Source organism: Oncorhynchus kisutch, linkage group LG13 (assembly GCF_002021735.2).
Source record: "Oncorhynchus kisutch isolate 150728-3 linkage group LG13, Okis_V2, whole genome shotgun sequence".
Lineage (NCBI taxonomy): Eukaryota > Metazoa > Chordata > Actinopteri > Salmoniformes > Salmonidae > Oncorhynchus > Oncorhynchus kisutch.
The window spans coordinates 21424926-21441938 of NC_034186.2; the positions used below are offsets into that span (position 1 = coordinate 21424926).

At 40.4% G+C, this 17013-nt stretch overlaps 1 protein-coding gene across 4 annotated transcripts in view; it reads right to left on the minus strand.

Moving 5' to 3' along the window:
• Positions 1–8340: 8340 nt before the first annotated feature.
• The window catches only part of LOC109902767 (pre-B-cell leukemia transcription factor 1), a 108752-nt gene continuing 100079 nt past the window's right edge, over positions 8341–17013 (minus strand). For 2 of the 4 annotated variants that reach the window (XM_020499394.2, XM_031785757.1), the window contains 3 exons: positions 15262–15374; positions 14727–14816; positions 8341–11975 (listed from right to left, as the gene is read on the minus strand). In XM_020499394.2, the coding sequence (XP_020354983.2) occupies positions 11883–11975; positions 14727–14816; positions 15262–15374 (296 nt within the window). In that variant the 3' untranslated portion in view covers positions 8341–11882. The remainder of the gene's footprint in view (positions 11976–14726; positions 14817–15261; positions 15375–17013) is intronic. The other 2 variants (XM_031785759.1, XM_031785758.1) reach the window with 2 other exon arrangements.

Below are 17013 nucleotides of genomic sequence, written 5' to 3' on the forward strand. Positions count from 1 at the left end.
GTTTGAGGGAAATAGACTCTACATTCTTTGAAGAAGAGGATAAGGTCCATATCTGGCTCATTAAGAAAGCTTTGGGCTAGCATCATAAAGCAACATTATAGCCTACAGTACAACATCAAACTCCCACACCAAAAATCGGTCCAAAAGTATAAGGTTTAAGTCACATGAAAGACCATGATGACACACTGATCTGTGAAATCTGATTAAAACGCTTACAAACATGTCTCCTTTATGAAGCTTTGAGTACCAGAGGAATCAGAAGAATTTATTACAGATATGTGGGAGGGAAAGGAAAGACGCAGGCATTCCTTCGAACAACAATTAGTGCCTTTGCCAAACTGAACCGTTTCCAAAAATGAAAACTGTAGACCTAAACCAATTTGAATATACAAAAACTTAGACCAGAGTTTAATCAATTTCAGTCCAGTTGGAGTTGGAAGTTTACATACACTTAGGTTAGTCACAAAAGTAGTTTTTCAATCATTCCACAAATTTCTTGTTAACAAAGGCAAGTCGGTTAGGACATCTACTTTGTGCATGACACAAGTAATTTTTCCAACAATTGTTTACAGACAGATTATTTCACTTATAATTCACTGTATCACAATTCCAGTGGGTCAGAAGTTTAAATACACTGAATTGACTGTGCCTTTAAACAGCTTGGAAAATTCCAGGAAATTATGTCATGGCTTTAGAAGTTTCTGATAGGCTAGTTGACATTATTTGAGTCAATTGGAGGTGTACCTGTGGATGTATTTCAAGTCCTACCTTCAAACTCATTGCCTCTTTGCTTGACATCATGGGAAAATCCAAAGAAATCAGCCAAGACCTCAGAAAAACAATTGTAGACCTCCACATCTCTTGTTCTTCCTTGGGAGCAATTTCCAAATGCCTGAAGGTACCACGTTCATCTGTACAAACAATAGTATGCAAGTATAAACACCGTGGGACCACACAGCCGTCATACCACTCAGGAAGGAGACACAGTCTGTCTCCTAGAGATTAATGTACTTTGGTGCGAAAAGTGCAAATCAATCCCAGAACAATAGCAAAGGACCTTGTGAACACACATACAAAAGTGTATATATATCCACAGTAAAACGAGTCCTATATCAACATAACCTGAAAGGCCGCTCGGCAAGGAAGAAGCCACTGCTCCAAAACTGACATTTAAAAAGCCAGACTGGTTTGCAACTGCACATGGGAACAAAGATCATACTTTTTGGAGAAATGTCCTCTATTCTGATGAAACAAAAATATAACCGTTTTGCCATAATGACCATCTTAATGTTTAGAGGAAAAGGGGGGATGCTTGCAAGCCGAAGAACACCATCCCAACCGTGAAGCACGGGGTGGTAGCATCATGTTGTGGGATGTGCTTTGCTGCAGGAGGGACTAGTGCACTTCACAAAATAGATGCCATCATGAGGCAGGAAAATCATGTGAATATATTGAAGCAACATCTCAAGACATCGGTCAGGAAGTTAAAGCTTGGTCGCAAATGGGTCTTCCAAATGGACAATGACCCCAAGCATACTTCCAAAGTTTTGGCAAAATGGCTTAAGGACAACAAAGTCAAGGTATTGGAGTGGCCATCACAAAGCCCTGACTGCAATCCTATAGAAAATGTGTGGGCAGAACTGAAAAGGCGTGTACGGAGGCCTACAAACCTGACTCAGTAACACCAGCTTTGTCAGGAGGAATGGACCAAAATTCACCCAACTTATTGTGGGAAGCTTATGGAAGGCTACCCGAAACGCTTGACACAAGTTAAACAATTTATAGACAATGCCACCAAATACTAATTGAGTGTATGTAAACTTCTGACCCACTGGGAATGTGATGAAAGAAATAAAAGCTGAAATAAATCATTCTCTCTACTATTATTCTGACATTTCACATTCTTAAAATAAAGTGGTGATACTGACCTAAGACAGGGAATTTTTACTAGTATTAAATGTCAGGAATTGTGAAAAACTGAGTTTAAATGTATTTGGCTAAGGTGTATGTAAACTTCTGACTTCAACTCATTCAGGAGGATTCTATTTTTAAATTTCAGTTCATTTCCTAAATTGACTGAATTAAAATGGCATCGACCCCAACCCTGGTCAACACTGCAGTATCTCCCTCACCATGATGTGTCCATCTCCAACTGCCCATCATCATATCAACTCCTTCCCAGCAGGACCCAGAGAGAGGCCCTTCCCTTACTGATCTCTTCTCCTAGAAGAGGCTCTATTATCGCCTGCCTTCCAGGACCACAACCCTTCAGCACCTCAGTCCCTGTAATCAGACCGCAGCCCCTCAGAGCATGCCATGTCTCTGCTTCCTCAGCCATTCCCTCAGGCTTTCATTGCAGCCCTTCATACGGTGTATTGTATTCATACAGTGTATGTCAATTGTGCTGGCAGGCATTGGTTTTGTTAACACACAATATGCACTCTGAATAACACTAACCTTGATATGAGGAGTGTGCATTGTTTATTGTTTTCCCATTGAGACAGTCAATGTGAGCATTGGCAAGTGATATTTGTGTGCATCGTGCATAATACTATGTTGGAAGTATTCAGACCCCTTTTCCACTTTTTGTTACGTTACAGCATAATTCTGAAATGGATTTTCTCCTCTTCAATCTACACACAATACCACATAATGACAAAGCAATTCTTTTTTGCCAATTTTACAGTTGACCGGGGCAGCTCTAGCAGGGCAGAAATTTGATGAACTGACTTGTTGGAAAGGTGGCATCCTATGATGGTGCCATGTTGAAAGTCACTGAGCACTTCAGAAAGGCCATTCTACTGCCAATGTTTGTCTATGGAGATTGCATGGCTGTATGCTCGATTTTGTACACCTGTCAGCAATGGGTGTGGCTGAAATAGCCGAATCCACTAAATGAATGGGTGTCCACATACTTTTGTATGTATAGTGTATGTGTTCTTGAGAGTCTCACCTTTCCACACAGGGGTCATATTAGTGGGTATCACAAAGTGTTCGGGCGCTACAGACAGAAGTTGGCAGAGAGGTTGTATCGACTTCAGAGGACACCACCGTGTTCATGAGAGTCTCCTCTTTCCAGAGAGGGGTCATAATAATTTGTAGTCCACAACTTTCGGACACTACAGATGATTTAGTGAGAAGACAGATTTTCGAGATGTCTCGTGGTCTGACAATACACAGCTCTAGCTCTGTCACCTTTCACTACAAGTGCAGAAGTTTTTAGGCGGATGCGGTGGACATAACTCGAATTTAAATTGACAGATTTTTATGGGGATTTTGTATTATGCTAATTCATTTCCACGGGGTGCGGACATCGACCTTAGTGGGTGCCATGTTTTGTTTGAATTTTTTTAATAAAAAATCTACTAAAAGATACAATGTCTTTATTTTGTCCAGACGTATAAATACAAATGCAGAATTTCGACTAACTAAAAAATAAAACGTGTAAAAATGGACTGTTCAACTTTTTTTTAAACGCACCTGATACAATTCCTATTTTAAGACGCTAGATATGGTCCTCTCTTGCTTAATTTTCATGATCTGAAAAGCTAAAATTATCCTTGCTCAGCACTCATGGTCTTGGATACGTTGTAAATATGGGCCCAGAAGTACTCAGTATATGAAGAGGATGGTGAATAACCCAGTTACCAGGCTAAAGGCTAAAAAGGAATCCTGGAATTCCTTATTGACCATACTGCCATGGCTACATATATATAAAATAAAAATATATGCAAGAAAGCTTCCCTGGTGGCGCAGAGGATAAAAGACCTGGCTTGGGACCCAAACATTGCAAATTATAAACCCTACATGTGCAGACTGTCAACATATGAAGCATAAAATACAGTATACAGTATATGGTTGTGTTTGTGTGAGTAAATGCTGTCCTATAAATGAAAGTAAAATGGCATGTGTCTCGAAATCACCTACAATGCAGTCCTCAAATAAGAATTGCCATTAAATCTGGAGAGAAATAATGGGGATGTATTCCAATCTGCTTTAATTTGCTATGCTGAGAATGTTATGGTAATATTAGGTGAAACTTAAATATATATATTTTTTAAATGTTCTGAAGACCTCCAAGACAAGGTAAAATGTATACTGCGTGAACATCAATGGAATGTTATGTTAAACCTAAAACAAATAAGCTATGAAATTGAACATCATAAAAACTTACTTATTTCATTCTTACAAAATTAAAGAAATGTTCTGTGCAACTTAAGCATTGCATAAATGCCATCACAACCTAGCATAATTTGTGTTGTGGGAACCTATCTCTTCTACTGTACCCACAACCTAATTGCGTGTTCTGGTATCCTTTAAATATATTTGAATGGCAGTTCTGTAAACATTCTTGCAACATAAAAGGAATGTTTTGTGCACACTGATACAAACATTATTTGAATGTCTGCAGAACTGGACAGTTTCTGTGTTTTGCCAAAATATTTATTGTCATGTCCCCACAATGTTACCAAAACCTAATTAAACATACTGGAAACCTTTAAAGAACAGTGTTCTGGGAACATTCCTGTAACATCAGGTGAATGTTTTTTGCACTCTAAAAGGAACATTGTGGAATCATTCGCACAACTGGACAGTTTTTGTGTTTTGGGAACATCTTTTGTGATGTCACCACAATATTCTCACCAGACTGAGGCTCGTCACAACATCAGCTCTCTTGGTGTTGGTATGGAACATGTTTAGAGTCCTAGGCGGTGTGGAAATACTGATCATCTATTAGTGAGAAGAGAGTTGCATTGGAATTACCATTTGTCTGCCATGTCTCCTAAAGGTCTGAATCAGGAGTTTGATATCAAACCATTTCTTACATGAATATGTTCCGTTTATTTGCCTTGCCATCCAGGTCTCCACTTGGTCATTTTCTACGTATGTATTAGATTTTCTGTAGCAGCTCATTGATATCAAATTATTAGAGGTTTTTGAAGTAGGTCACTGTAATTATGTCTACGGCTACCGTGAATCCTGCACGGAATGGTCAAATGGGTGGGTATTCCAACAGTTTTCAAGGTCATCTTTTTTATTTTATTATTTTTACTGTTACCTAGATTTGTATGTATATAATCCTTTATGATGATATGTACATCTGTGGTTAATTATGATTGACTATTCACAAAAGGGAATTGAATTGTTTCCACACCCACCATGGGTCATGTGCATAATGGTCATGTGAGGTGAAATGTGTATATTTTAGTCTGTTTGACCTGACGAAGATCCGATTCGGATCAAAACGTTGTCAGTAAAGTGGTGAATTGGGAGCTTAAACAGCCTTCCTGTTCCTCACCAGACTGTTCCCACAACCTAATGAAACATTCTGTGAACATTTAAAGAACAGGCAAAATGTCTTGCTGGAATGTTCTTGCAACAACAGTCAAATGTTTTATACAAACATTCTATAATCTCCGCCACGAATGCAGAGTTTTTGTGTTATGAGAACATTGGCCGCGACCTAACGAATGTTCTGGGAACTTTCACAGAACCAATTTTGGTTTGCTGGGAAAATATTACTGGCACATTGTGTTATTACATTACCTGTAAACCTAATGAGATTCTTTGGGGAATGTTCTGTGGTGGTTGTTAAAAATGTTGTGCACAACATTTTAGTGAATGTCAGGAGAACATTCTAAGGATATTTAATTTAAAACATTTTGGAAAATTATTAATTATTAATTTTGTTATCTCTGAATTGCTGGGATGGACCGTGAGGGATTCTAAATACTGGCCAGCAATTGCAGTTTCCCAGACACCAGTCCCTTGGCTGCTGACCTTCCAGAAAAACAGCCAATATGGCGGAAACAGTTTGTGTTTGAGAAGGAATTTATTCATGAAGTGCAGCTGGTAATAGCAGTATATACAGTATTGACAGAACTAGAGAAATTACATGCTTTTTACACTATATGTCCCTTCAGTTTGCCCATGATACCCGAACAAGCGTCTGCCACCTCAAAACCAAGTGATCTTCAAGGGGATTACGCTACTGAATATTTATAAGAAGTGTTACTCTTACTAGAATAAAGAATATTGATAAGAAATTGTAAAGGCACCCACCATATACCACCCATCACTGCGACCTGTATGCTGTAGTCGGCTGGCCCTCGCTACATATTCATCGCCAGACCCACTGGCTCCAGGTCATCTATAAGTCTATGCTAGGTAAAGCTCCACCTTATCTCAGTTCACTGGTCATGATAACACCACCCACCCGTAGCACACGTTCCAGCAGGTATATCTCACTGATCATCCCCAAAGCCAACACCTCATTTGGTTGCCTATTCCTTCCAGTTCTCTGCTGCCAGTGACTGGAACGAATTGCAAAAATCGCTGAAGTTGGAGACTTTTATTTCCCACACCAACTATAAACATCAACTATCTGAACAGCTAACCGATCGCTGCAGCTGTACATAGTCCATCTGTAAATAGCCCACCCAATCTACCTACCTCATCCCCATACTGTTTTTATTTTATTTACTTTTCTGCTCTTTTGCACACCAGTATCTCTACTTGCACATCATCATCTGCTCATTTATCACTCCAGTGTTAATCTGCTAAATTGTAATTATTTGCTCCTATGGCCTATTTATTGCCTACCTCCTCATGCCTTTTGCACATACTGTATATAGACTTTCTTTTTTCTACTGTGTCATTGACTTGTTTGTGTTATTAGCTTGTTTATTGTTTACTCCATGTGTAACTCTGTGTTGTTGTCTGTGTCACACTGCTTTGCTTTATCTTGGCCAGGTCGCAGTTGCAAATGAGAACTTGTTCTCAACTAGCCTACCTGGTTAAATAAAGGTGAAATAAAAAAATAAAAAAACCTAGTAGTTAGAGCATTGGGCCAATAACCGAAAGATTACTAGATCGAATCCCTGAGCTGACAAGGTAAAAATCTGTCGTTCTGCCCCTGAACAAGGCAGTTAAGCCACTGTTCCTAGGCCTCATTGTAAATAAGAATTTGTTCTTAACTGACTTGCCCAGATAAATAAAGGAACATGTAAAAACATATATGGATGGCTTAGTACAGGTGTGGATGGCTTAGTACAGGTGTGGATGGCTTAGTACAGGTGTGGATGGCTTAGTACAGGTGTGGATGGCTTAGTACAGGTGTGGATGGCTTAGTACAGGTGTGGATGGCTTAGTACAGGTGTGGACGGCTTAGTACAGGTGTGGACGGCTTAGTACAGGTGTGGATGGCTTAGTACAGGTGTGGATGGCTTAGTACAGGTGTGGATGGCTTAGTACAGGTGTAAACCATTAACCAGGCTATTTGCTCATGATTCAATAGAAAGGGCAACAGATTTGCTACTCTGTATGGGATTTATGCCTTTTCAAGAGGTTGCTGAGAACCTACAGTAATTACTTAAACTCACAATGCCTTTTAGGTCTGTAAAGCCATGGTGAATATATTAAAGCATACAGTACACGTCCAACAGTTCCTCTCTTTCATCCTGCTAACAGAGCCTAACAAGAAACCCTTTGATAGAAGCAAGGAGACATCCACATGTAATTATATTTGATCATGTTTGCATATGTCACTCCCACAGTCTCTGTCACGCTCTGCGATTTGGCTGCTCTCTCTGATCCTTTTGGAGACCCTTCCTAGCTCCTAATCCAAAAGTTGATTTCAACCCCTTTTCTCTCTCTTTCCTTTTTTCAGTGTTTAGAAGAAGAAACAGATGCATTGGAAGAGTAGAATCAGACATCCTGTCTCATTTATCTGGAAGAGAGAGATAAGTGAGCACCCCGCCTCTCTCAGGGAACGCACATTAACCGTGCCTTGAAGGCTCCCTCTGCTATGTGTGGAGGGGGGAGAGAAGGGAGCGGGGGAAGGGAGTGAGTGTCTGTCTGCTTGCCGTAAGCACACAGATTTTTAGAAAACTCACTTAGAAAACGGAGAAAATGTCCCCATCGCATGCTCTCTAGCTCACCCCAGCTCTGACGCTATGTCAATAGTGAGAAAATGCCTGATGCTTTACCATGTTTTTTTAAGTGTGATGTGCGATGCTATCCAGAGGTGAAGGACTGACAAGTCTGAGACGTGTAAACTTGTGTCCGACAGTAACTCATGACCCTGTTACTGAAGTCTGGAGGAGATACTACACAAAAACATAATAAAAAGACAGTTAACTTTTTTCTTGGCATGTCTTACATGTCTAAAATCAACCATCCTTGATTTGTTTCTCGGTCAACTGCCGCCCCACTACTTGGTTCTGCTATAAAGCTGAGGGATGGGGCTGGATAAATTCATTAAGGATTGTGCCTTTAATGTATGGACATCTTCATAGTATCTGTGTGACAAGGAAAATCAATTAGGACAATACAAAAGTATGCAGCAAAAGAAACAATTTATTTGGAATATGCATTACTAGTACAAAGAAAGAGACCATAAAAACTACACCTTGTTAGCTATTTTTTTCTCCACAGAAAAACGTGTTTAAATAGGAATTAAAAAGACAATAGTTTTGCGGTTTCCATTTTTATACCTTCTTTACATTTTGTAGAGATCTTAAAAGTTCAAACCTGTCAAGTAAAAGGCTCCACAATTTCACTCTGAAATCTTTATAAAAAAATAAGTAACATTCAAAAACACTGCAGTACGGTATTTTATTAAAGAACAAAATACATGCAACAAAGAAAACATTTTATGTTGACAAATTTTATAGTTTCTTATTTCTTTTTATAGTAATTTTTTCCTTTTGTATTCAAAAACTTAAAGCATCATTACATGACGCTTTCAATAATACGGTGATATTGGACAGGCAATGTGAAAAGTAGAGTAACGTTTTTTTAGGGGCACTGCATCACAAAAGCTATTGTTCTGCTGGCCACATGGCTAAAATGATCAACAACAAAAAACCAACATCTGGATGGAAAGGCCAGGGAACACCACTCCAACATAGTCCACTCATAGGGTACACATGTTGTCTGTCAACTGAAAAAATATTCTGCTTCACTCATCATAGTACACATCCACGTCTTCAAAAATGATATCAAATATAAAATGTACTGTTTCTGAAAGAAGGACTATGGGGGCTGTGTGGTATTGTCGTTACACTGTATAATGTATATCTGTTACCATGGTATACGGATTTGGTTGGACACTAACCTTTCACATCACCCTTAATTAACAGACAGTAAACATTTTAGAAGCAAGCTTGTGTGTGTATCTTAAAAGCAAGCTTGTGTGTCAATGCTTTAGACTGAAAGTACAAAATGAACTGTGTGTGGATTATATCTGTAATGTGAGAAGAACTCTTTCCTACAATCTGTCTGTGTCTGTCAAACATGACTTTTTCATTTCATTGAACCTTTATTTAACTAGGCAAGTCAGTAAAGAACAAATTCTTATTTACAATGACGGCCTCCTGTAGCTGCTTTGTTTTAAAATGGATACTGTCCACATCTACTTATACTCTATAGAGCAATCTTTAGCAAATTCACATTATGCTAGCAAGAAAATAAAACGTAACGTACTGTAAATCCTGTAACCACGCAAAATAAAAGCAAAACGATAAAGATAAAAATGATGATGCAAGTTATTCACAACAGGAGGACATAAAAATATATCCCATCATCTTCTGTATCTGTCTGTGTGCTATCAGGGTTAGTCTTTTCCATGCCATATCTATATCTAAACAAACAATATCATATCTATATCTAAACAAACACTAGTGGATTTGGGGTTTTGGAGTACAGAGAGAGTACCTGAACATTTCTATGAGATGAATACTTCAGATAATACACCATTATACAAAACAAACAAAGCTAAATTGGTTAAGCTGAATCTAATCTATAGAGATGAAGCTTCTGCAGTTATTGTTTTGGTATCAAGGGAATGGTAGGGTGGATATGTTGAATTGCACAAGAAGGCAATGTGTAATTGTGTGTAAGCAAATACTGTAGCTACAACAAAATGAATCAATCTAATATCACATTTTGGATTTTTTTTGTGTAATTTAGTCTCAAGTCAAATGCTAGGAGAAAGCTGTAAGATAAGAGTGAGTAGAGACCAACCTTGATAACCAAAATGCAAAAACAGAATGATATGACGGATGTTCAAACTCAGTGACAATAATAAATGGTCAGAAATAAACTATTACAAAAAATGAATCAAATTAGCACCAATAACATGAAATGATGAGGTGTATTCCATGACTACCACCTGGTTACACAACATCAGAATGAACATTTACATTAAAATGCCTTTTTTGCACTTACACAAGTGGTTTTGGTTACCAGCAGTATTTGGCTATTTTGACAACACTGATGTACAGTGATAATGGTAGTGTGTGTATGTGTGTATGTGTGTGTGTGTGTGTGTGTGTGTGTGTGTGTGTGTGTGTGTGTGTGTGTGTGTGTGTGTGTGTGTGTGTGTGTGTGTGTGTGTGTGTGTGTGTGTGTGTGTGTGTGTGTGTGTGTGTACACACACCATATGTTCAAAATATGAAAATGATACAAGCATATTATTAATGTGTGTTCTCTGTACTGTGTTCTTCTCTTTGACAAATACATATGTTACCCTTCATAGGGTAATCACTGGAAGTGACTGTGCTTAAAGACATTATATTGGCTTATTTTAATTGATGCTAATGTACTTACTGATTAAGTGTTCCGGATACATTTTTTAAACTGATACTCAGTCCACACTACAAACAATATGTCAAGTGCAGGAAATGCATTAGAATTCCAGTAGATAGAATCACCATGAAGTTAGAATCACCATGAAGTTAGAATCACCATGAAGTTAGAATCACCATGAAGTTAGAATCACCATGAAGTTAGAATCACCATGAAGCTAGAATCACCATGAAGCTAGAATCACCATGAAGCTAGAATCACCATGAAGCTATAAGCTTCTTGCTCTGTTTGTAGTGTGGACTGAGTATCAGTTTAAAAAATGTATCTGGAATCACCATGAAGCTGGAATAACCATGAAGCTAGAATCACCATGATCCACTTCTTTATAACCTTCCAAACCATCCCTTCCATCAATTCTGGAGTATACCGTTACTCTTTTGTGTTTTGCTTATGCATTGTTGACCACTCATTCAGTATGAACAGAACACACGCCATTGTTGCAGTAAAAATGTGTCATGTTTTATTTTGACCATTGTAGAAGCTCTGAAACAGAATGTCTAAAATGAGGAGGAACATTTGAATCTCAAGGTTCTCCTTTCAAATCATCCCATTGTTAGCTACTAACAAGAAATGTTATTACGCTACGGTATGTGAATAGTCAGATGGATATGCATTTTTCCACAAGCACAATATCATATTATAAAAATTCCCCTCCCCTCCTGTGTTGAACTTTGGCACTATGGACAAAACAAATGTTGGGAATTAAGTATTTATATTGGGTAAAACTTGTCACAAAGGCAAAACTGTCCTCAAAACAAGCCTTGAGACAGGACAAGGGAGATTGGGAGCTACTGTCAATGTCAGTTATTACAAAGAAGAAAAAAAACGATGCTTTTTTAGATGTTGTTGTTATTTTCAATAGAGGTAGTGAGAAAAGCATTTCCATCTACAAGATACGGGCAATACTGTGTTATAAGTCAGATCACACAGAGGCAACATGGATATCTGGTGAAGAAAACTGTACAGACAGACAGTGAATGGGAGAACAGAGCCCTACTCAGGCTACTGACTGACTGGGTCATAGTTGGTTGTAGAGACGGGACATAAGACATGAAGAACTGTCTGTGGTGGTGATGATGGCGTTTCATCCTGTAGTCCCCACCTGTAGAGAGAGGTCTCTTGCTCTGTGACCAGTCTAGTGATACCTCCAGTTCTGAAGGGGTGCTGACTGGGGGCTGGCTGATCGAGGGTGGAGGTCGGGGGTGTCCGGATGGTGGTGGAGAGTGGAGGGATCAGTTGGACGTGTCAGAGTGAACACTTCCAGGTCCTTCTGTGGGTGATGTCACTGATGAGGGGGTGGTTGCATCCTGCCAGCCTCCGTTTGCCTGAGAGAGACCAAAGAGACAGAAGGAGAGAGGAAAGATGAGTACAGGCAAAGGAGACAGGCATATACCCATAACATGGGTTTTCTCTGGCTACGCGTTAAGTGAGCAATGTGTCAAGAAGCAGTGCGGCTTGGCAGGATTGTGTTTCGGCTCTCGACCTTTGCCTCTCCCGAGTCCGTAGCAGAGTTTCAGCAATGGGACAAGTTCAAAGATATAAAAAATATTAAAAAGGTTTTCTATGCTTTTTTTCTCTCTTTTCTTTCAGAGTACATATTCATTATGCAGTTCAATAAGAGTATTATATCATCTCATCTGCAGCATTGAATGCTGTATCTGTGAAGTCCTGAGGGCACATGTTGTAACTACGGTATGAGCTTTAGTCCTAATGCTAGAACAACTCCTAAACTACTCAACCTATAATCCCCTACAGCCTCAAGCCAAATCTGCATTGGATGAACATCGAATTCACTCAAATTACAGTAAACTAGACCTCATATTTCAGAACGAAATTGTCATAACAATTGTACTTGTTTGAAGCAACTGAAAATTCTGTAAATCACAAATATCCCTATCAGATCACATACAGGGTGCTAAAATGATTATTATGAAAACATTTTGTCTTCACTTCAAAACCAATATGATTGCAATCTTGTATCACTGGGATTGATAGAAACGCCTGCCACATTTAATGACACACAATAACAGTGACAACATCTGAAAAGGACCTTAAAACAAAAGTCACAAAACAGTCCTAAGAGGAATCAATGGTAGAAAATTATGACATTGGGAGATTGAATGAAAACACAATGAAATACTTGTAGGCCATTTCCAGTCCTGGAGACGAGCTGCTAAAGAGCATTTGGGATATGAATAGCAAATTTCATGCCATCAGAAAAAATGGAAATGGTCCTCGACAGCCTTTAATTTCAAAGCCCGTTATTTCAGGCAGAAGAAAGTCTGTAATAAAAAATGGAGCAAAATAAAAGTCTTAAAATGTCTGACTTTGGTGACACTCTGTCTATTTCCTAACTGTAATTACTGCTCTAGTCTACCACAAATCACATTATGCATCTGCTCAGTCATTATCAACACAGAGAGGGGAGGCTTTTCATCGTAAAACAGATAGATAGGACATATTCCCGACCTCTCTTTCTCGTGTCTTTCTCTCTCTCTCTCTTCACCGTCTGTAAAGCTGGACGAGCACAAAGGTCATTCACTGTTTCTAAGCTGACAGCTTTCCTGGGCTTTGCTTTGTGAATGGGTTTGATACTGAGGTAAATCTGTCATTGAAGTATATTGCTGCAGAGAGACAAAGGAAATAAACGGCATAGTAATCAAACCCACTCCAGAATACTAAAATGTATAAATAATTTATTATATCTCCCCAAATCCTATATTGAGAACAGGGAACCATATTTTATGTGCTATTTTATTATCATCCAGATAAGATGATAGATATCCTTCTCTTATCATACAGATAAGATGATATCCTTCTCTTGTTATGCAGTAAGAGGCTCTTTTAAGGCTATGCACATGTGTGGAAAATAACATATTGTAACATTTTAGGATACAGTGGAGCAAGCAGGCGTCCAAGGATAACGATATCCATGAGGTCAGAGTGCTGTCTGAGAACAGCGCTTGAAAACTTTAGTACTGCTCTCTCAGGGTTATCACAGCCTGTTCTGTGGGAGGGAGACGAGCGGAGAGCGAGCCAGGGAGGGGGATTTGAATACACTACATACATGTTTTTTTTCACAGGAGACATTTCATCTCATTATCATACGGCCATTGAGGCACGACGAGTGAGGCTTAGGGACGGGAGAGGAAGCCAGCAGCCGAGCTGCGCGGCTGTGTGTGACTGTGACCGTCCTCTCTCGTCCTCGTCGTAGCTTTCACCACAGCACGCCGCCGCAGCTTGCTGTCAGGGCCATTAGAGTGGTGGGAACATGATCTGAGAAATGCGCTTGGATTGCTGTCCTAAGTCCACACTCCGCTCTCTTGTGTCTGTCTTATCGATTTCCCCTTTTACGACACGGCTTGTCGCTGTGAATTTCCCTGCTGTTTGCAGCCGCCAGCTAACCTCCCCCTTCTTCCCCCCCTCTTCCCCCACCCTCAACCAAAACACACACACACACACACACACACACACACACACACACACACACACACACACACACACACACACACACACACACACACACACACACACACACACACACACACACACTCTCCTTCCCAATCTCCTAAAAAATACAAATGAAATATAACATGATGGAAATATGCCCCCATGTTATGCCCCCAGTGCTTTGTCTAGGGGTTAGCAGTTTGGTTATTTTTATTTTTAATGTGACTACTCTGGGGTTGTTCTGATAGGATTTTAACCGGACCTCTGGACCTGCAGTGATAATCAGGGTCAGGTGGTCGGCGGGGGCGTTGGGGGGGAGGGGCGCCCGAGCCGCGCGTCGCAGGAGGTGTCACCTGCTTGTGCCGTCCCTGCACGGCTACATGGCCGTGAGTGGCTGCAGGTGCTGCGAGAGAGCTGATTGAACATGACAGGCTCAGGCGGCTGTGCCGTGTGTGTGTGGCCAGCCCAACGCCGTTCTGCCGGCCAGCGCGTTGCTCGTGGCATGACCGATACAGAAGCAATCAACTAGGTGACTGTGGTGGAGCTGAGCCAAATCCTACTAAGTGTCATTCTGAGCCCTATGGCTTTGAAATAATTGGTAGGGAAGAGAGTTGTTTTCTACTGACATTGATGCTCTGTTGACTGTACATCTGGCTGGCTGTGAGGCCCTCACTGTATCCGCCTGTCTGACTGATAACATGGCGAAGGGTATCCACCTGAAACACAATACAGGAACACAGACAAAGCAAGGTCAGAGCAGAAGGCAAATAGTATTATAATACAGTCCAGGCAGACAAAACGCACATGAACTACATCCAGCCATTGACAAGAAAAAGCAAGATAACCAAAACATGTTATTATGTATTTAGAAGACTGTAGAAAGGATGAACTTGTGGCATATAAAAAGAGCTGCAGAGAGTATTACATTATTTTCATCACTACACTCACTGTAAGCATGTTTTAGTAACAATGGTCGATAACAATACCTTGAAAACCCTATGTAGTGGTGGTATTAGGAGCCCAAAGTGATCCAGACACTAGAGCAGTACTGAGATTCCTGTGGTGCGATTAAGATAGATTACAAGGCCTGTTCTTCGGGAAGTGGGTCTGGGTCTGATTCTATAGTAGTGTCTTCTGTACTGCTTAGTTATAGGGCCCTACCTGTGACTGCACGTTGGCTCCAACCTGAGCACCTTGGTACGAGTCCCCATTGAGAGACTGCACGCTCATGAACAAGTCGCCGGAGTTTGACATGTTAAAAGAGCCAGCAGAACCTGGAAGAGGAGAGAGGGAGGGAGCACTGGAATCACAGAGCAGAGTGAAAGAGGAGCAAGCAGAGCAGGATTCAGCCACTTGGTCCCGTCCAGGGTTAGACTCTGAGAAGCACCATGCAAAGAGTTAATAGAGCTAAAGCTGGAGTTGGAATATAGAGCTAGAGTTAGAATATAGAGCTAGAGTTAGAATATAGAGCTAGAGTTAAAATATAGAGCTAAAGTTAGAATATAGAGCTAGAGTTAGAATATAGAGCTAGAGTTAGAATATAGAGCTAGAGTTAGAATATAGAACTAGAGTTAGAATATAGAGCTAGAGTTAGAATATAGAGCTAGAGTTAGAATATAGAACTAGAGTTAGAATATAGAGCTAGAGTTAGAATATAGAACTAAAGTTAGAATATAGAGCTAGAGTTAGAATATAGAGCTAGAGTTAGAATATAGAACTAAAGTTAGAATATAGAGTTAGGGCTAGGGCCAAAGTGAGCAGACAGATTAGAGAGTGGCAGCATAAAGCTGAGGGAAAGGTGAGTCAAGCACCGACATCAGGGTGAGTCAAAGGTGAGTCAAGCACCGACATCAGGGTGAGTCAAAGGTGAGTCAAGCACCGACATCAGGGGTGAGTCAAGCACCGACATCAGGGGTGAGTCAAAGGTGAGTCAAACACCGACATCAGGGGTGAGTCAAAGGTGAGTCAAACACCGACATCAGGGGCAAGTCAAAGGTGAGTCAAGCACCGACATCAGGGGCAAGTCAAAGGTGAGTCAAGCACCGACATCAGGGGCGGTTGTTGTTGTTGTGCCCATTTTTCAATATGAAAGTAGAATGATAGTATGTTTCTACAGTCAAAATGATTAGCGTCATGATATGTTATGTGTTTCTGTACAAATGTTATTCATGGTCAACAAGAATAATTATTGAATTCAATTTGTAAATGAAAATGGTACAACAAAAATGTAATGTTCTGACAGTGTAAAAGAATAAGTATTGAGATAAAATAGGAGAAAAGCTGTGTTAATTGAAAAGAAAAATAACAGGGGCAGAAAGCATTGATATGGGGCCCAGGTATCCTACTCTTGGGGCAGAAAGCATTGATATGGGGCCCAGGTATCCTACTCTTGGGGCAGAAAGCATTGATATGGGGCCCAGGTATCCTACTCTTGGGGCAGAAAGCATTGATATGGGGCCCAGGTATCCTACTCTTGGGGCAGAAAGCATTGATATGGGGCCCAGGTATCCTACTCTTGGGGCAGAAAGCATTGATATGGGGCCCAGGTATCCTACTCTTGGGGCAGAAAGCATTGATATGGGGCCCAGGTATCCTACTCTTGGGGCAGAAAGCATTGATATGGGGCCCAGGTATCCTACTCTTGGGGCAGAAAGCATTGATATGGGGCCCAGGTATCCTACTCTTGGGGCAGAAAGCATTGATATGGGGCCCAGGTATCCTACTCTTGGGGCAGAAAGCATTGATATGGGGCCCAGGTATCCTACTCTTGGGGCAGAAAGCATTGATATGGGGCCCAGGTATCCTACTCTTGGACAAAGCCTTTGTTATCCTTGTCTGATATAGAGAGTTTATTCAGAGTCTTCCAAATATTGTAGCCTATCTGTAAAAAGGGTAACCCATTGGTATTGTTCT